The sequence below is a fragment of the Sapajus apella genome, unplaced genomic scaffold, assembly GCF_009761245.1.
Source record: "Sapajus apella isolate SASKATOON/1434 unplaced genomic scaffold, GSC_monkey_1.0 scaffold2, whole genome shotgun sequence".
Classification (NCBI taxonomy): Eukaryota; Metazoa; Chordata; class Mammalia; order Primates; family Cebidae; genus Sapajus; species Sapajus apella.
Genome location: NW_022436942.1, coordinates 86,339,511 through 86,360,848, shown reverse-complemented (window position 1 = coordinate 86,360,848; position 21,338 = coordinate 86,339,511). Strand labels below are relative to the sequence as shown.

Sequence of the window (21,338 nt, the reverse complement as noted above, 5' to 3'; positions counted from 1 at the left end):
GGGGATGCACCCATGCAGGCATGTGTAAGCATCTTCTCCAGGACAGTAAAAGCCAAGAAGAGCTGGCTATACTGGGGACATTAAGGGAAGGAGAGGGAAGCAAGAAGATGTGAATTTCCTTCAACCCTCACTGAAGGAAAGGTTATAAAATAAAAGGGCTTATTTAACCTGCGACACTCAGCTATAACAGCATGTGTCAGACTTCAGAGACTAGAGTGGCTTTGACCCGTGAATATATGACTGCCAGTCTCCACAGTGACATGCAGCCCCTGTTGTCCCTCACTTTTCGGAAAGTCCGGTTAAAATCCCCACCTGCTCTGTGTCATGCAGGGGGAACTATGAACCAGATCTCCTCCCCCAGCACTGCCTAGGAGAGAGCTGTGCCCACATGGCTGTCCCAGGGAGAGCCCAGCAGCAGAACTCCACACAGATAAAGAGGCAGGGGCAGAAGGAGTTACTCGTGCCAGGGCAGAACGGCCCACACACCGCTGCAGGGGAAGGAAGGAGAGGAGGGTTTCCTACAGGCAGGCCTGTGAGCCCTTCTGCCACAATAACGGGGACATTAAAAGAGTGGGTCCTGCACGGATAACTAGGGACGTCAGTGATATGAAGGCTGAACCAAACACACAATCTCCCAATTCGGAACTCAGTGTCCAGAAGGGCTGGATCAATTCGAAACGAATGTGGCTATTACCTCCAAATCAAGACGGATCAAATTGAGGGACATTCTTCTAACAAATCTGGCCTGAACTCTTCAAACATATCAGAGTTATGAAGACAAAAAAAAGGCTGAGAAATTATTTCTGAAGAAAAGACACAAAAGAGACATTACAAGGAAACAGCATGGGATGCTGGGCCAAAAACTTTGTTTCCTTTTGCTTTAAATAACAGTAATGGAAGAACTGGAAACATCTGAATAAAGGAGGTAGATGCATAATAGTACCGTGGCAATGCCATTTTCTTTCAACTAACATAATGTAATTATGGAAGAGAATAGCCTTATTTTAAGGAATACACATGAAGGAGGTATACTGTGTGTAACTTGTTAATAATTAGTTCAGAAAAATTGCACCTAGACACACACACACACACACACACACACACACACACACACACAGATACAGCTATAGATACGGATATGCAGACACAGCAGGGTGAGAGAAACACTCAGACACAGCTAATAAGAAAAATAATGATAAACCTCATAAACGTAAACTTGGAGGAATCTAGGTAAAGAGTATATGGGACTCTGTACTATTTTTGCAACTTTTCTGAAAGTCTAAAATTATTTCCTAGTAAAACGTTTAAGACAATGTTTTCAAGCAGAAAGTACTTTATACACAGTGGGCAGGAGGTAAACGAGAGGTTCTCAACACACAAGGGACATTTGGCAATGGCAGAAGACATTTTTGGCGGTCATAACTGTCTGGGCAGGGAAAACACTGCTGACATCTAGCCCTGCACAGGACAGCCCCCTCCCCAGCAAGAAACAATGATCTTGCCCAACATGTCAACAGTACTGAGGCTGGGAAACTCTGACTGCAAAACTGAAAGGAGAAGGAACAAGATTTCTCACAGACATGATCACAGCCGTGTTGGCGAAGCCGCTGCCCTTCTCAGAAAAACAGCATCATTTGGCAGAGATAACATAGTTCTTCCTGGTCTTCTTTCTCTTATTCTCTTGACCAACATTTTCACTCTTCCTACCCCATCTCTCTCAAGCTTTCCAGGATTCTGTTCAATGGACACGAATCTTGTGTGCCTGGCTCTCCCTCTCTCCCTTCTTTTGGTACCAACATATCCCTTCTTCTGGGAAGGGAGCTCAAAACTCCAGCCACGTGGATTGGATAGGAACCTCAGTGTCTGTGTGGATCTCGCTGCTTTGGCCTCAGGTGACGGTGTGCCCAAACCGGGCCACTTCTAGCATCTCATCCTTTCCGACAAAGTTGAGCGGTCAAAGGTAGAAATGAAAAACTGTCCTCAGGCCATAATCCAGACTATTTGTCCCACACAGCATTTAATAATTGCTTATTTTGTTGCCAACACTTGAAAGCTGTCATTCCACATTTAAACATACCTATTTCCTTGTTTATGTCAACCAATACGGCTTAGGAATCATTCTGCCCATACCCACTACTGTCTATGTGGCCAGGCTACTCAACCTGCTGTTGCCAGTGGGAGTGGTCCTGGCCCCACAGGCAGAGTATCACGTTCCTGTTAATCATAGCCCAATCAACGTACCTCACTCCTGAGTAAACCTGGGCCATGGATGTATTTGAGTTTGTCAGCCTGCATCCATGACTGGCCACACTCCACCAAGCAAGCCAGAGTCATTTCCTGGAATGTTCACGTATAAGCTAAGGGAATCAAAGACCTTCCTGAGAACTGAAGTCCAGGAGCTCTCAGTGGCCACATTTCCCATAATGTAGAAAATCCAAATGAGAGAATGAAGCCTCCATGAAGACGCACATGTGTACGTGAGGGAGAGAGAGAGAAAGAGACAGAGAGGGAGAGAGAGAGGGATAGAGAAGGGTGGGGAGAGAGAAACAATATGTCCTTGATGCCCCATTCAAATCTCAGTGAACCCCTGGGTCCGGCTGGCTCCTCTCCTCTTTCAATCAATTTTCCCTGGCTTTCCTGTCTGTAAAAGTCCCTCTGCTGCCTGCCCTTCTCTTACTTGCATTTAAGAATCTAATGTTTGCCCATGGCAACTCCATTAAGCTCTTTAATCTTTTAAAAGTTGGTGATACTTTTATTTACTAAGAGTTTTTTTGTTTGCTTTCATTCTTATTTGTAATTAAAACATGATAACTGTACATATGTATGGGGTAAAGTATGATATTCTGATACATGTATAAAACGTGTAATGATTAAATCAGGGTAATTAGCATATCCATCACATCAAATACTTATTTCTTTTTGCTGAGAACATTCAAAATGTGTTCTTCTAGGTATTTGAAAATATGCAACAAGTTGTCGTTCATCATAGTCACCCTGCAGGGCTGCACAACCCTGGGCCTTATTCCTTCCACCTCACTAGACGGGATCTTGCTTTGTCTTCCAGGCTGGAGTGCAGTGGTACAATCTTGGCTCACTGCAACCTCCACCTCCCGAGCTCAACAATCCTCCCACCTCCGCCTCCCAAGTAGGTGGGACTAACGGCACTCACCATCATGCCAAGCTAATCTGTGTGTGTGTATTTTGGGGGGTAGAGATGGGGTCTCACCATATTGCCTACGCTGGTCGCAAACTCCTGGGTTCAAGCAATCCTCCCACCTCAGCCTTCCAAAGTACTGGGAATACAGGCATAAGACACCACACCCAGCTGTCTTCTACTCTTCTCTTTTTTTCTATGAGACATCATAGCCTTAGAATGGCTTATCATTATTAAAATGACAACTTCTCCCAAATTCATATATATCATTTTCTTATTTTACATAATCCTAATTAACTTAAGCCATTGACTTTTAATGTCACAATATGTTTTACCTCTATAGATAAAGATTGTCTTATTTATGTGGCCTAGAGTTACACGGGAAATCTAATCTGGGCAGAGGAGAGGCATTTTGCTGAGCTCTCATTTGCCATTATTTCTTACAGGAAAGCTGGCTTGGATTCACGTGGATTAGCTTCACATAGGCTTGAGGGCACTCACAGCGTGGTGGTCACAGCACATGTGGTAAGGACCATGGAAACAGGCCCACTAGGTCCAGACTCTGACTCTGCCAATCATTCACTGTACCTTTTAGGAATGCTGTCAGTGCCCCCAGTTGTAAGAATAGCAAGTGTGCTTATCTCCCGAGGTCACCATGAAGAAACAGAACCGATAGGACATAGATATGTAAGAGGAGACTTGTTATGCAAATTTGCTTACATTATTTTCCTAGGAATGCCTGGTCAGTACATGGTGGTCCATGGGTCCATGGTCATTTCTGGTCAGAATGCCCATTCACCACCCCGACCCGCAAAGAAATGGGTATCTTGAGGTAGAGAAGTTGTAGCATATTTCTTTGATTTGAACTTTATATAATTCTTCTAAACAGATAATATAATGGAGTTCACGTAATGGAGGATGCGAACTGGATGCTGCCCCTCTTCCTCTTGCTTCTGAACAGTTCAGCCCAACACCATCAGGAGAGGCCCAGCAAGGCAGGCAGGGAGACTCAGTGTCTGGGGCAGGGGGTCAGGGGAGTGGCAAGGAGGACAGGTGGCATCAGGGGCTGGAGACTGAGCAGACTGAGGTGGGGAAGGCAGGGGAAATGGCCTGGCCTGGGATTAGGAGAAGGGAGCTACAAACACAGAAAGGAAGAAATCTAGAATGACTCCTGTGATGCTGGATTAGAATCTGTGACATTCCGTGTGAACTCATGGGTTTTAAGACAGATAAATAGATTAGATAATAGATGGATGGAAGCATAGGTAGATAGATACAGAACAGTAGACAGAGGACAGTAGATAGATAGGTAGGATAGGTTGGTTCATTGGTAGATAGATAGATAGATAGATAGATAGATAGATAGATAGATGCCTAGATACAGAAGAGTAGATAGAGGTAAAGAGGTAATGAGAGAGGAAGAGAGAAAGGCCAATGTATGCCCAATGATTTCCTGCCTCTGTCCACTGAGTGAACCTAGAGCACCCCACTAGTCATGAGCACATGTAGAGCCAGGATCTTGGTGTCTAAATACCATTTCCCCACTAAAAACTGAGCTGATTCCAAGATTAGAGCAGGAAAGGTAAAGGTGAGCCTGGAAGATCTTATATCCAGAAAGTAGGGCAGTGCTCAAAGGAGGAGAACATGTCAGATAACACAGAAGTTGTCATAAAATGACTCCCACTGGCGAAACCTGTGATATTGTCAGCATCAAAATAAACAGTTATAGCAATAAAATGTAAGCCATAGAGCATAACAGAAATCCAGGAACACATCCTGTTAGAGATTCATAAATGAAATATTGAAATTCTGATGAGGAAGAGGATGTTCACATAGACTCTGAACATGTTTCCACCAAATATTTCTTAATTTCAAAGGGAATAAGAGTAACCTCATGGTAGAAAAGCCTTAATCAAGTGATCACCTTAATCAAGTGATCAAAGAGAACGTCATTAATACTGTGACATATTTAAATCCCACGCAACCTGATAAAATGCAAAGACAACAGCAGAGCATCCTGTCTGGAGCACTCCTGCCTGAAAAGTAGCATCTGAATCTAATCAGAAAGAAACATCAGACAAATCCAAATGGAGGGATGTGTCACAAAATAACTAGCCTGTAAGCTTCCAAAGTGTTGAAGTCATAAAATTCAAGGGAAGACCAAAATAAAGAAAGTAAAAAGCCATGACAACTAACTGCAATGTGCAATCCTTTAGATCTTTCTGCTATAAATTATTAAGCAACAGTTGATATGCTTTGGCTCTTTGTCCCCGCTCAAATCTCCTCTGGAACTGTAATCCCAGTGTATCCAGGGAGGGACTTGGTGGGAGGTGACTGGATCATGAGGAGGGGTTTGGTGGTTTTCTCATGCTGTTCTCACGATAGTGAGTGAGTTCTCATGAGATCTGATGGTTTCACAAGGGGCTCTTTTCCCTCTGCCAACTCCCTTTCCTGCCACCTTATAAAGGACGTACTTGCTTCTCCTTTGCCTTCTGTGATGATTGTAAGTTTCCTGAGGCCTCCCCAGCCATGCAGAACTGTGAGTCAATTAAACACCTTTCCTTTATAAACTACCCAGTCTCAGGGGTATTCTTTATAGCAATGTGAAACCAGAGTAATACAACAGTATTGTGTGGTAATAATGGAGCAATGGTAATTCCCTGATTTTGATGTTATCTTGTGGTTTTGTAAGAGAATGTCTTTGTTTGTAAGAAACACACACCAAAATATTCAGGGGTGATAAGCATCAACTCAGCCAGTTACTCTGAGATGGTTCATGGGACAAAAAAGTTCCATGCACCTATTTGTGAAATGTTCTACATGTTTGAGCTTGTTTAAACATAAAAACAACAAAAAACTCCAGCCATTTTTCACTTTGTATGAGTGATTTTTATTTGTATTAAGTGTCAGCCTCAGGAGGAAAGAGAATCCAACTCCAATGGTTCAAAGTCCCTTTTATGAAGGAACTACTTATGGAAGAAATTAAATAACAAGGCTGGGTACCTAGAGATCAGAAATAGTGAGACATCATCTTCACCTGAAGGGTGAAGTGGAGAAGGGAGTGTTCCTGACGGTCAGTGGGAGCTGGAATCTTGAACGGAGGCCACCCAACAGGAGTTACAGTCATGGGGAAACAAAGGCACAGTCAGAGATGGATCCAAACAAAGAGCGAGTGGGGAACTAATGTTCCAGCTTCTCCTTTCTCTTGCCCTCCAATCTCCTGCCATTTCCCCACTGGTCAACACTCCATGGAACTCAGCAGATATAGGAACCAAGAGTTGCCATTTGCAAGGTCAGCCTCCTAGGGTTCAGAGCAGGACAGAGAAGAATGGAGACTGTAGCCAGAATGTGAAAATGAAAAATAAAGACAAACACATATTAGGCCATTTGACCCTTTTAAACAACTCCATGAGATACATTTTACTAGCCCCAGTGACAGACACAGAAGCTGAGGTTTGATGCCGTAAGTGGCTTTCCCATATCTACATAGTGGAGCAGGGATTTGACTCAGGCCCGTACAGCCACCAAGCCTTGATCTTGCCTCCCAAACAGGACCTGTCCGGAGAGGAAGGGGCCCTGATTTGCTGAAACAAACCCGTTTTCGATCTCACCTTTCTCTTCCAACTAGTACTTGGGCCACCTCTTGCATCTGTCTTATTTTGCCCCTGATATGGAAGGCAATCAGGGTTGACAGCTGAGTGATAAATGATGTTTGCTTATCCTTGGTTTCAGGAAAGTATGACATAAAGTCAACTAGGAAACACATTTCATGCTGCCTCCTGTTCATACCTACTAACTCAAGTAGACTTCTGAGGAGGAAAGAGATACAACTTGTTTGCATGATTCTTCTACATTCCTGTGACCGCGTTGATCACACTCTCAAAACTGGAGATGTAGGAATATATAGCGTTCTTTTTCTGGTCTCAATAATTCATCCCTTTTCTGGCAACAACACCCAAATGTTTCTCTGCATCCCAGTTCTAGCCCATGGCTCCCTGGCTGTGGGATAATTAGGGCACATTGTTTTCTGTTGACTGGGTTGAATGGTGTTTTCTGTTGACTGGGTTGAATGGTGTTTTCTGTTGACTGGGTTGAATGGTTCAGAAACTCGCACATGTAACAAACAGAGCCAATGAAGCACAGTAGGACTTTTGCTGGGATTTTGGGAGAGAGATATTTGTCCCCTTAAGGGTGTAAACCTGGAACTTCCAAGAGTCTAGATGAGAACCTAAGAAGGAAGCAAGCCAACACCATAACAGACAAAGTGAATCACTTTTAAAACAAATTCTAATGCTACAATTGAACACCCAGATCCAGCCACATCTTATGCCTCATTACAATATCTTTCCATCCACTCAAAAGATTCCTTATGCTCATTAGTGGTCAGTCCCCATTATTCTGGTAATTCTATTAAGTGAACCGAATATAAGCATGTTTTCCTTACATAAGGATATTAGGATTTTTTCACTATTTACAACAGAATTCTGGTCTGTGTTGAAGTTTATTCCTTTAATGTGGTCAGTTTTGAGCATCTACTATCTACAAGGAAGGAGACCCTGCTGTATCTCACCTGAAAGTAACAGGCATATGGGTACAGGGGAGGGTGGGACCACTCAGAAATAAAGTCGGTGACTTGAAAATGTTGCCTGTAATCCCAGCCACTCAGGAGGCCGAGGCAGGGAGAAGTGCTTGGCAGGCAGAGGGTGCAGTGTGCGGAGATCACACCACTACACTCCAGCCTGGGTGACACAGCGAGACTTGCTTCTCAAAAAGAAAGAAAATGTTGCCCTGGCCAGCACGTGAATTTGTGCATCACACTCCTGTTCTGAGCATTCTCACCTCAAATTGACGAGGACGCTTCCCTGGAGTGGCAGACGGAGAGAAGAGATGAAGACAGGCTCTGTCCTCAGCTAGAGACCTTTAATAAAATGGCGGCTATCAGAGATTTCTGGCATAAAAAACTTACCTCCCTATTTTCATGTATTTATGAACAGGAGGCAGCATCAATCTCAGGTTACACAGATTCAAGAGATCAGCTCAGAATGAAGGACAGATAATACGGGAAGCCAAAGACAGACTGAAGTCATTTATTCACTTGTCTATTCATTCATTCATCAAGTACTCAGGGCCTCGCCAGAATACCAGAGGCACCAGAGCCCATCACCAAAGCAGATAAATACAACCATGAACAAAATAGGCTAAAAACTCTGCTCTCATGGAGTTTTAATTCCAGGGGGTGGGAAGACAGTTAAATAAGTCGAAGTTATAGTTTATCAGGAGGTGATAAGTGTAAAGAGAAATGACAAAATAGGAACAGGACACAGAAAGGGCAGCCATGGAGAACAGACGATGTGAACAAGGAGACTTCCATGAGGAGATGCCCTTGGCACACAGATCTGAGAAGCTGAGAGTGCATCATGTGGGTATCTAGAGGTCACGCCATCATAGGCATGTGCAAAGGCCCTGTGGTAGGAGTATCTTGGGTGGGGAGCCCAGCAAGCAGGCTCATGGGACTGGAGCAGAGTGTGCGGTGGAAGTGAGGTCAGAAGGCTGGGCGCGGTGGCTCACGCCTATAATCCCAGCACTTTGGGAGGTCAAGGCAGGTGGATCATGAGGTCAAGATATCGAGACCATCCTGGCCAACATGGTAAAACCTCTTCTCTACTAAAAAATACAAAAATTAGCTGGGTGTGGTGGCACACGCCTGTGGTCTCAGCTACTCAGGAGGCTGAGGTGGAAGAATTGCTTGAACCCAGGAAGCAGAGGTTGCAGTGAGCCAAGATTGCGCCACTGCACTCCAGCCTAGCGACAGAGCAAGACTCCATCTCAAAAAAAAAAAAAAAAAGAAAGAAAAGAAATGAGGTCAGAAGGGTGATACAGGGTAGGAGATTATAGAGTGACTTGTAGATCACAGCACAGGCTGTGGAATTACCTCTGAATGTGATGGGAAACCTCAAGAATTGGGGGCAGAGGACAACATGATCTGACCACTGATCAAGAAAGGCCTAAACATGCAGCTGGCGTTTGCCAAGGATGATGGACATTTAGGTCTTCCCATCGGGCTAATGAACGAAGGAACAAAGTAAGGAAGCACTGTCTCTAGGGGATTAGCAGTGATTTAATATAAAAAAAAATGACAGTACCAGTTCTGTCTCTGAATTTATTCCTTTTATGTGGCCAGTTCTGGGAATCCATTATCTTCAAGGAATGAGGATAATGAGTGTGCTTGGAAAATAGATGAGATATTTGGGAGATAAAACAAAATTCCCTTTGCTTGGGACCAGGTCTTCCCTCTATTAGTCAGAGTTCTCCTGGGATAGAGAACCAATAAGCTGAGTGTATACAGAGAGAAAATTATTTTGAAGTGTTGCTCATGCAGTTACAGAGTCTGTCAAGTCCAAAATCTGTAGGGCGGGTTGGAAGGCTGGAGACCCAAGGAAGATCTAACATTGCAGCTCACGTCCAAAGGCTGTCTGTTGGCAGAATTCCTTCCTGTCTTCTAGGGGTGATCAGCCTTTTGATCTCTCTTCAACTGATTGAATGAGGCCTACCCACATTATGGAGAGTCACCTATTTTATCAAAGTCCACCAATTTGTGACTCTCACCCAAACACACATGCACACACACATGCGCACGCACACACACACACACACACACACAGAATCATGCCTGACCACATATCTGGGCACTGTGGCCTACACAAGTTAACACATAAAATTAGCCATTATGAACACCCTGACCACTGGGGATTAGTAAGAAGCTGATGTTTGCAGGCTTCCTGCCTCTGTGAATGGTGGAGTGGACCCCTTCCCACCCAGAACTAACGGGAAACCACACAGATAAACCACTGCCAGCTGTCACCTCCATGGCATCAGTGCCACCAAACGACAGGCTGGGGTCAAGGGCCAGGACATGGCCAGGGAGACAACTGACCAGGAGGAGGCAGCGAGAGGTCCCAGCGAGGAAATGTCGTTTAGTTAATAAGATATGAACACGACAGATGAAAACATTGAGTTTGAAGGCAAATTAGAAAAGCCTGCTCTGAGTCAATTCATTGCTTACAAGTAAAAAATGGAAAATTAAGAAAACGGTAACCCGGGGCTGTGTAGTGACCCAAAAGATTTACATAAATTGAAGATAAGAGCCTATCACCACTTAGGAAGGAGGAAAGATGGCACAGAGCCAGAGCAGAACAAAGGCCCTGAAATGTGGACTGCTCTTGGGATTTTTGTTCCCGTAAATCAGGATGATAGAGGGGCAAGCCTTTTAGGGTCACTGTGCATAGCTGAGGCACAAGAAACTGGCAGGCTTCAGGAGCTCAACCCAGGCCTCCCTCCCCTCTCCTGGGGGTGAGCACCTGAGGTTGAAGGGAAGGTTTCCTTGTCTGCAGAGGAAGCCAGCAATAGAAGATGATAGAAGACGCTACTACTCCAGTGCCCATCTCTTACTGGAGGGATGCTGGATGGATGGATATCAGTGAAAGAGGAATGAATGAAGGTCAAGACAAGCAGAAAATGAGAAAAGCACCCTGAAGTAGAGATGTGTCGGGAGATGAAGAAGGTCACCCTCCTAAGTCCAGACGTCCTGACTGTTGTCTGTGCGTTAAGCAGGAGAAACGAGCTGACCTCCCAGTAAGCTACCCTAGAATGTGAATCACACCTGTGAGAAGCAGCCACCCAGGGGCTTTTGATTCCTTTCATTTTGCTCATTTGCTTGGTGAACAGGGTTTTGCCAGCTTGGCATTCATTCTCCCTCTTCCGATACAGCTCCCCTTGTGTTTGGGCATCATCACACCTTCTATGTTAGTGGTGTGGGTGGAAGGGACCTCAACCCCAGGCTCCCGGGCTCCCTGTGCCTGAGAGCTGAATAATCAGAAAATCCCATTCCCTTAAGTCAGCAGTGAGTGGGCACATGACCGTAGTGAGTGCCAGAACTTTACCCCTGCAACTTTGTCTACAACCATGTGAGGAAGTCACTTTCTGTTAGCTGAGTCTGCTGCGCAGATGGAATATAAGCCTGGAGCTGCTGTGGACAATGATGACCTCTCCAAAATGAAGACAGCACAGAGGAGTGAGGAGCCAGGAGACGGGGAGGAGCAGAAACTGTCCAATGACATCACGTGACCCCTGGATCCAGCTGTGCTTGAAGTCCACCTGGACTTTGCAGTCACCTGAGCTAATGATTTTTTTCTCTTTTTTTGGTATGGTTTGCTTGGGTTTTTGGCATTTGTAACCAGAAAAAGCATGACTAAGAAACGGAATAATTTGGTGCATATTCAAAGAACATTTCCATCAAAAAGGGAAAATTGCTTCAGTGTGTCAGACCCAAACTCATTGTTTCCAGTGGAGGCAAAAATCACATTTTCAGGTATACTTTGTTTATGGCACAAGTGAGGGTTTTTTTCTCTTTTGTCTTAAAATCACCACTAAGCTGTAACTCAATGATAAGGCCAGAAACTAGCCTAGGGTTGTATTTGTGTGTGTGTGTGTGCGTGCACGTGTGCACGCACACACACACACGATGCACACATCTGTGTGTTGGGGCAGGAGGCAGATTTCTTCAAGTTCTTTTATTTTGAGAACACGAGAATCCCTCGTTGCCTCGCAGACTTGCTAGCTGAATACGGTATGCCAAAGCGGCTAGCGTTCCATCCACATTTCCACAGCTTCTGGGTCCACGGGGGCAGTGAGGAAACAGAGCAAAAGCAAACACAATTATGGGGCCGGAGGGACCAACTGAGTAAGAAGGATGAAAAACGTCAACTGCAGATTTGGGAGAAAAAAATTAACCCAACAGAGAAACGGGGTCTGCTGTGGGTGGTTTTCATGACTCTGAGAACACAGAGGGAGAACAGGTGTTCAGAGTATCCTGACAGGAAGCCAGATGGAATTACGCCTAAGCTGCAGCTAAGCATGAAGTGGTCAAGGGATGTCTCACAATATAAACCTCTGGCTCTCCGCTTAAGTCAATAATGAATGAACACCTCACACGTGACCAGCTTTTCCTATTCCCCAATATTGTCGAATGCACAGTTTTGTTTTCTTCGCTTTGTGTTTTTAATTATTCTCAGTTATTTTTAAAATATCCATGTAGGGCTTCCATTGTATTGCACTGTGGAGTCTTCTTTTCCATGGCTTTAATAATACAAATAATGATGACCCTGATTTACTGAACTTCACTATGTGCCAAGTCTTACTGCATGCAATGGTTTGCATGGCCCCCAAAAACGAATGTCCACTTAGAACCAGTGAATGTGTCCTTGCTTAAGAAAAAAGGTCTTTTCAAATGTCATTAAGCTAAAGATCTTGAAGTGAGATCATCCTGGAATACAGTGGGTTATAAATCTAATGACCGGTAACCTTGTACGACAGAGAGGTAAGGAACATTTAGAAGAGGAAGCTACGTGAAGTCAGAGGCAAAGATTGCCGTGATGCTGCCACAAGCCAAGAAGGCCAGGATGCCAGGGAAGGTGGAAGAGGCAAGGGAGGGCCCCCCCCCGGAGGCTCAGCACACCGCATGGCTCCAACAACATATGATTTCGGACTTTTGGGCCCATAATTGTGAGAGGGTCAATTTTTGTTCCGTGAAGCTTCCCCGTTTGTTACAACAGCTGCTAGAAACTCATGAGGCGTGCTAAGTGTCTCAGGTCCACTTTTGCATTAAATATCGTCAACCATCCTATAAAACAGGTATTCTCCCTCCTTATCACAGTGGTCCCCAGCTTTTTGGCAAAAAAGACCAGTTTCGTGGAAGACAATTTTTCAACAGACGGAGTTGGGGGGTTGTTTCAGGATGATTCAAGCACATTACATTTATCGCGCATTTTATTTCTATGATCATTACATTGTAATATATGATAAAATAATTATAAAACTCACCATATTATAGACTTAGTGGGAGGCTGAGCTTATTTTCCCGCAACTAGACCATTCCATCTGGGGGAGCGTGGAGGACAGCGACGGATCATCAGGCATTAGATTCTCATAAGGCCCACACAGTCTGAGTCCCTTGCGTGTACAGTTCACAATAGGGTTCATGCATCTATGAGAATCTAATGCTGCTGCTGATCTGACAGGAGGCGTAGCTCAGCCAGTAATGTAAATGATGGGGAGCAGATGATGCTTCGCTCACTCACCCACCACTCACCTCCTGCTGTGCAACCTGGTTCCTAACAGGTCATGGACCAGTATCAAACCACCACCAGAAGGTTGGGGACCCCTGGCTTATAAAACAAAACTGAGGCTCAGAAGAGCTGTCCTTTATTTTTTCACCACATAAAAAAACTAGGTCTTAGGGCCACTGGCATGAACACTGGTTAATTTTTCATCCAGCATCCATCCCATCTTCCTTTGGTAAAAGCTCTTCAGTTTTTCTCTGGGAGGAAAGCCCTTTTTCCCCTTGGATACAAAATGATGAAACTATTAACGAGGCTGTCTCGTACCTTTCTAGATAGAGATGGGCCTACACAACCTGTTTGCATCCCTGACAGAATCACCTGAAGAGCTTTGAAACTGTCAAACGGATAAGCCCTGCCTCTACCACCACCCCTACTCCACCCCGACCAAAGAGCCTGATTCCTTGGTTTGGGATAAGGCCTGGGGATTGGCATTTTTTAAAGGTGCCCCAGGTGAAAAGTTCAGCCAAAGTATGGGCTTCTTTCATCCTGGAAACTAAAACGTGAGCATTGTGACAAAAGTAAGTAAAATGGTTCCTGTTTTCCAACAATGGTACCCTAAAGACGCCAGACACTAATTATAGCTATGGGAACCCAGCACGTGGAAGCTTTCCTGCTCATAGGAAACCTCACCCTTCAGCTTTCTCTGGAGTCAAGAGCTTCCAATCTCTTATTACTTAGTAATAAGCAATTAAGGTATAAGACATTACTAACAACCAAAGCCTTCTGTGTCATTCACCCAGGAACTCGCGGAACAGAAGCTCAAACTTACGCTTTTGTTTCTATGACACTGAGCCTTCCTAATTAGTCCATAAGTGATCACTCACCATGTTGCTGGCAAGATGAAGGGTGTTGAGAGAAGAAAGAAAAAACGTTATAGATAGAAAAGACATGGTCTTCTATATTAGGTCTTTGGGTTCCCTTAGGATCCCAGCCATCTGCAAGCGTAAACTCAACATTCCTAGCGCATCATTAAGAACATCTTTAATCAGGGAAAAAAAAAAAAGAATATGTACACATCGCAGAAGACAAGAAATCGGTCTCTCTGGGAGAGTAACTAGAACCCATTGTCTTGGAAATTTTGCTGATTTAGACTGCAGATGGGTTGTATTTCACATTTGTGTTCTCCTTGAATGCAGCAACTTCTAAGTTCCTAAAGGCATGTAAAGCAAGGGAGCTCAGTGCACAGGTGGGGAGAATAACATCTTGCAGAGAAACCGGTTTTAAGAACATCAGAAGTACTCACTTAGAAACAAAAGCAAGACCATTAATACAATTTTTATTCTTTAATATACATAAAAATAATTTTTAAATAACAATTCTCTTAGTCATACATAGGGTATGTGAGCGCATATACTTGAAAATATAGTAGAGGAAAACAGTATAAGTAATACACTGTTGTAAATTTCTTATGTAGCATACAAAGCACTGTAACTTAATTTGAATGCAAGTTATGATTAATTAAAAATTTATTTTGTAAGCCATAGAGCAATGACTATAATTGAAAAAGAAGTACACATAACAAGAGAATAGTGGAGATAAAATGGAATCATAAAATATACTCAATATAAAAGTTGTTATGGAAAGAGGAAAAGAATAAATCACAGATGGAGCATAAAGAAAACAATGAACAAAATTGTGGATCTAAATACAAACAGATGAATAGTTATATTAAATATAAGTGGTCTAAACATTATAGTTAAAAGACAGAGATTATCAGATTGGACAAAAAAGTGAAACCCAACTATACGGTGCTTATAAACAACACTGAATATAAAGACACAAGTTAAAAGTAAAATAAATGAAAAAATATTACCATAAAAATACCAATCAAAAGGAAGCTGAGGTGGCTATATTAATATCAGATAAAATAGATTCTACAACAAGAAATATTTATAAGAATAAAGAAAGACATTACATAAACACGGATTGATTTAAAACCAACAAAAAAAAATCCTAAATATGCACGTATGTAAGACAGTGTTCAAAATACATGAAGCAAAAGCTGTCAGAGAGAAAATAAAAAAATGGACAAAACTATAACATAATTGGAGACGTCAATACTCTCAATAAGTGATAGAACAAACAGATCAGTAGGAATACAGAAGACCTGGACAACACTATACACATTTACGGGAATCATTGCAGCCTTGGGTTAGGCAAAGATTTCTTAGATGTGACACCAAAAACCCAATCACTAAAAGAAAATATTAATAAACTAAATATCATTAAAATGTAAAACCTCTGCTCTTCCAAAGACACATACTGGGATAAACTATCTGTAAAACACTCATCTGACAAAGGACTTGCATTCAGAATATATAAAGCACTTTCAAAAATCATAACAGAAAAATAACCCATAAAAAGTGGGCACAATATTTGAAAAAGATATTTCAACAAAAACAATAAAAGGAAGACAATTAAACACAAGAAATAATGTTTAACATTACTAGTCATGAGAGCAAAAACTGAAATCTCAAAGAAATATGTTATACACCTATCAGAACGACTAAACAAAATCTAAACAAAATGGATAATATCAAGTGCTGCTGAAGATACAAACCACCTAGCATACACAGCTGATGGGAATGCAGAATGCTAAAACTAGGTTTAAAAAGAGTTTGCAGTATCTTACGAAGTTATGTATAATTACCAAAAGCTGGCATAATTTTAATGTCTTTTCGGTCTGAAATAAATAACTGTGATGCATTCATTCAATGGAATACCATACAGCATTGAAAAGAAACAAACTATTGATACATCGGTGACTATCAAATGAATCTTGCTAAGTGAAAGAAAGTAATCCAAAAGCTGCATACTGCATGATCCTGTTTTTATGACATTATGAAAAAGGTAAAACTCTAGAGACAAGAACAAATCAGTGGTTTCCAGGATTGGAGATGAGGTAGGAGGGGCTACACAAGCCAACAGAAATTCTGGTGCATAATGGGCATGTTCTATACCGCAACTCCAGTGTTTACACGACTGCTTGCATTTGTCAAAACTTAGAACTATACACTCAAAGAGGTGGATTTTATTGTGTGCAAATTATATTTTAATAAGCCTGGCTTATTAAACAAAGTAGAAGGTTGTAAAAATGTTCTATCAATCATGTTCCATTTATTCCATTAATTCAGTAATACTCCCCTTCACTTCAATTAATATACCAAAGACACATTTTTATTAACGTTGTTTTTTATGACTATTGATGTATGAAATATCTCATACATTCAAAGGCTTTGTTTTAACCTCTGCTGGTGGAGGTGCTAACTACTAATATAATTGAGAGTGCTGGGCTCTTCTCTGTGTGACTGTGGCCACCCTTATGATTAAGCTAACAGTGAACAGTGAGATGGACGAAGAAGAGGTTGAAGCAAAACTCAGCTGCTTAAGGGAAAGGCCAGGTGAGTGAGCAGAAGAGAGGACCTGAATAAACACACCCTCCAGAGGAAGACACCCTTGCTCAGCTTTGGCACAAGGCAGCCATGAGAGAAAGTACACCCAAGATTGGCAGACTATCGATACTTCTGAGAAAATCTGGAAATCCTAATTTGTTTTTCATAATGAATGGGAAAACTTATTTGATCATCTCAGTAGATGCTAAAGAGCATTTGATAAAATTGTATATGCAACTTCTAGCAAACCAGAAATAAAATCCTTTTTATAACTGTCAGATAAAATGTGTATACAGTTACAGAGTACGGCATGATGTTTTGATATATGCACACGTTGTGGATATCCTGATTTTTATATGTGAACTCTCCCATTTCTTTTTTTTTTTTTTTTGAGACCAAATCTCACTTTGTCACCCAGGCTGAAGTGCGGTGGTGTGATCTTGGCTCACTGCTACTTCCAACTCCCAGGTTCAAGCGATTCTCATGCCTCGGCTTCCTGAGTAGTTGGGATTACAGGTGCCCACCACCATGCCTGGCTAATTTTTGTATTTTTAGTAAAGTTTGGGTTTCACCACGTTAGCCAGGATGGTCTCGAACTCCTGATCTCAAATGATCCACCCATCTCTGCCTTCCAAAGTGCTGGGATTGCAGGTGTGAGCCACCATGCCCAGTCAAATCTCCCAATTTTTAAATATTGAGAGACTTTGAAAAGAAAAACTGAATGGATAAAACAATACTTGTCTGCAGGTGCTGAAGTCTGCAAGCACTAGTCAAAAAACGTGGGTATAAAGGAAAGAACTATAAGAACACATTGAGATCTGATAGTTTAACAGAATGATTTCCAAGAAGTTGCAATGACTACTAAGAGGCTGGAACACAGTGAGGAATTTTGACTTGAGGGATAAGAAGGGACAAAGATGAAAAGAAAATCTATGTGTCTCTGTGCTAAGCGTACACATGCTGTAAGTGTATGCAGAACACGACATGGGCATCATTCTTTGGTGCCAGCACTAACGTGCATGAGCTGAGAGGGGCTTCTTTACCCTGATGACATCCTCCTATTTCTCATCCCTGCTACAGAACCTTAATTCCTTACCAGAAACCCAAAACCCCCAAAGCACTGAGAATCCCAAGGTTGGTTTGGTTGGTTGTACTTAATTCATTCAGTGGCCAACACGGGCCTGAAGCCAAGCTATTTTGGATCTTATTTTCCTTCTTTATGTAAAGACTCATACATTGCACACAAAGTCGGCACCATGTGCAATTACAGGATGCAACTCCACACGAAGACCAAGATGCCATACCACACATGCCTATGACTTTATGCCTCTAATTTTCTATCTTTCCTTCTATCCTGTCATTCAAGGATCTCAATAATTCTGACTCTTGAAATACATTTGCCCCCACAGATTTCAGAAAAGAGACTGTGGTCCCACATAACCTTCCCAGAAGGTCTCATATGTGACTAACAACCGTCACTAAACTTCTGAGGGCATCTCAGCCTGGCACCGCCCTTCCACTTGCTTTATACAGGGGCAATACATCAACCTCTAACTCAAGGATGTTTTGCCTCTCCTGCCTCAGCCCAAGACTTAAATCTGAGGAAAAGATTCATTTCTTTCAATGTCCTGTCCTATTTATAACCTCCCAAGAACAATTCTGCCTTTTCCAAACCCTGACAAATTACAAAGCCTCTAAATCCACAGTCAAAAATAAACAGACAATTGGTATTAAAAATTAATCGGTGGTTTCAAGGATTCCAGAAATCAGCACTTAAATCATGTGCAGGAAGAGACAGAGATGGTTTTTGCTTTTTTTTAAAGACAGCAGAAATGTAAACAAGGTCAGAAAACTTTCCTCTCTAGAAGATATCTTATGGGCAAACGCTTTACGTGTGGAGGAATCCAGGAGGGAATGAACTGCTGCTTTTGATCACGAGAAACAGACGGAAAATGCATTTTGCAGATGATAAGTTGCAGGCCCTTATGCACCCCCAAATCATGTGGTGAACTCTGTAAAGCAAAAAAGCAAGTAAAGAAAGCCCCACCAGATCAAAGTTGCACTTAGCCAGAGGGCAGGGGTGGTTTGGGATAGGGAAGGGGCTTCGCTCTGTCCATAGTTTTCAGCACTTCCCTTGCTGTGCAAATACCAGCTTCAAATCCAGTCCCAGTCAGCTTTTCAGCCAAAGCACTGCCCCCCAGCACTGAATACGTGGACATCGGTAAAAGCCACTACTCTTATGCGAAAGCAAAATCTCTGTCTCTCTCTCTCTCTCTCTCTCTCTCTCTCTCTCTCTCTCTCACGAAATGGGAGCCTTAATGAAGAACAGTCCACACTTGCTCTAAAGGGAACATCCAGTTTCCTCACCTAGTTAAATTCTCTCAAGGGCAAGGGGCGAAAACCTGGAGGAGGTTGGTCACGCCCTGCTCATTTGGTCTGGTGCCACCTTCCTCTGCCTAGTACTTTCCACCCATTCAGTCATTTTATCATCAAAAAACTGCTGGAAGGTAGGTTGGGAAGGGAATTCTTCAATGGCCACTTTGCATTTAGGGAAACTGAATCCTAGAAACGCTGGAACCTAGGGCTAATTAACAGCAGAATTCAGGCACCAGATTGTGACTAATGACTCTTTCAAATAAAACAAAAAAGTGCCCCCTCTCCTACTCTCCCACCCCCGTCCTTCCCTCCGCCCTCCCCTCTCTCTTCCGGCGCCCCCCCACCCTCCCCCACCCCCCCTTCTCTCACCCCCTCTACCTGGAGCTCTTAGAAGAAAAGAACACTTATATAAAACATAACAAACTTGTCTGGCTGGTGTATCTGGGAAAGTGCAGCCTCAAGGAAAGTAGATTTTTCTGGATTTTCAGGCGGTGCGGAATGACTTTTGAAAAGCAAACGCTACTTTTAAACATCCATTGACAACTTGTCTCTCTCAATTCATTTCTAGCCCAGCCTCAGAGCGTTAGGCGGGAGAAGGGTTCTCTGCTTAGAGCCTGGGGCCGATACCCAACCCGCGGCGCCAAGCGAAGGCGCAGGACACCCTTGTGCGCACCTGGATTTAATCACAAGAACCCGAGGCCCTCCTTAGAGCGCAGGCAGCAGGAAAGCGACGCTCTCCCTTTTCTACGCCCGGACGCGCCCCGGTACTCGGGCAGCTGAAGTCCCTGGCAGAGCTGAGGCCTTGCTCCCCGTCTGCCCCGCGGCTCCTGGGGCTGGAGACCGCCTCTCCCCGCCCTTCCCGCCGCTGGGTCCCCGCGGCCATGCGGCCGCACACGCACATAATAATAATGGTCGGAATAACAACTCGGCTACCTTTTTTGAGCCCTGCGGGCGCCATACGTTAGCTCCTTGAAATCTCTCCAACCCAGGAGAGAGAAGGGGGCAGGGCCCCACTCCCTTTGTAGAGAAGAGGTCACGGAGGGGAAGGAGCTCGGGGAAGGACCACCCGGGAGCCAGTTCCCATCCCAAGGAACGCGCCCACCTCCCCATCCGTCTCCCACACCACAGGGGACTAATCTGAGGCAACGCGCAGAGAGTCCGTGGTTTCTGCCAAGCTGGGGTCCCTGGTGAGCTGCGCGATGCGAGTGCGTTCCTCTGGGACCGGCACAGAGACCCTGGCGGTCGCGAAGACCCGGGCCTTCCCTTCTGGTGCCCAGCCCCACAGCGCTGCAGCTGAGGATGGGGAGCGCACCGCGGGGACCCCATCTCCAGGACCCCCCAGCTCCGCAGCGTGACTGAGCTGGGCTGCGCCGGTCCCCGCGGAACTCAGGGTTGGGGAACGAACCGTACCCCTCAGCCACGCCCCCTCATCACCCGAGGGGCAGCTCCGGGTCCGGGGGTCCGGGGTGGGAGATTTGGGAACTCGGGGACCAGCTAACTCGCCCGGATCCCGGGGCTCAGCTGGGAGCGCCCTTCTGGGTGAGGGGCGGCGCGGCAGCCGCAGAGGCGCTCTTGGTGGGACCCGAGCCCCCGCCCGCCCCTCGCCCCGAGGTCCCCCGGATTCGGGAAGTTCGCGAGCGACGGCGCGCCCGGCGGCCGCCCCGGCCTTACCTTTGCCCAGCAGCGCGCCCAGCAGCAGGCTCAGCGCTCCGCACAGCGGCGCCGCGGGCCCGGGGGCCGCGCCCTCGGAGCGCATCCTGCGTCCCGGCCGCCGTTCACGCCGTCCGCCGCCAGCCCGGGGCGCAGCGCCCGCCAGCGGCCCCCGCCGGCCGCCCCATGCCCCGGGCCACTCCCGCAGTCCGGTCGGCCGGGCGCGCTGCGTGTCCGCCGTCCGCGGTCTCCGCCCCTGCCGGGTCCACGCCGCGGCCGCTCCGGCTCCGCGGCTGCTGGCGCTCCGGCCGAGACAACTTTTCTCCAGCCGCCCCCGCAGCCTCCGGCCCCGCCCCCGCCCAGGCCCCGCCCCGGACACGCCCCGCCTCAGTCAGGCCCCGCCCCGCCCCGACAGGCCCCGCCCCTGACACGCCCCGCCCCCGGTCAGGCCCCTCCCCCGCCGCACCCGGGGACCGCGAGCAGAGGGAGGGTGCGGGAGGAGAGAGCGCTGCCCGCTTGGAGGGGCGGCGGACGGAGAACCCCACGCCCGGGCTAGGGAGGCTGTGCCCCGGAAAGAAGACGGGGCTG

The 21,338-nt window shown here is 45.2% G+C and overlaps 1 protein-coding gene across 1 annotated transcript in view; it reads right to left on the bottom strand.

Moving 5' to 3' along the window:
- Window positions 1-20,867, bottom strand: part of TMEM132C (transmembrane protein 132C) — a 431,755-nt gene extending 410,888 nt beyond the window's left edge. Inside the window, exon 1 of the mRNA XM_032244139.1 lies at window positions 20,772-20,867. Within this exon, the coding sequence (XP_032100030.1) occupies window positions 20,772-20,856 (85 nt within the window). The 5' untranslated portion in view covers window positions 20,857-20,867. The remainder of the gene's footprint in view (window positions 1-20,771) is intronic.
- Between the last annotated feature and the right edge of the window lie 471 nt (window positions 20,868-21,338).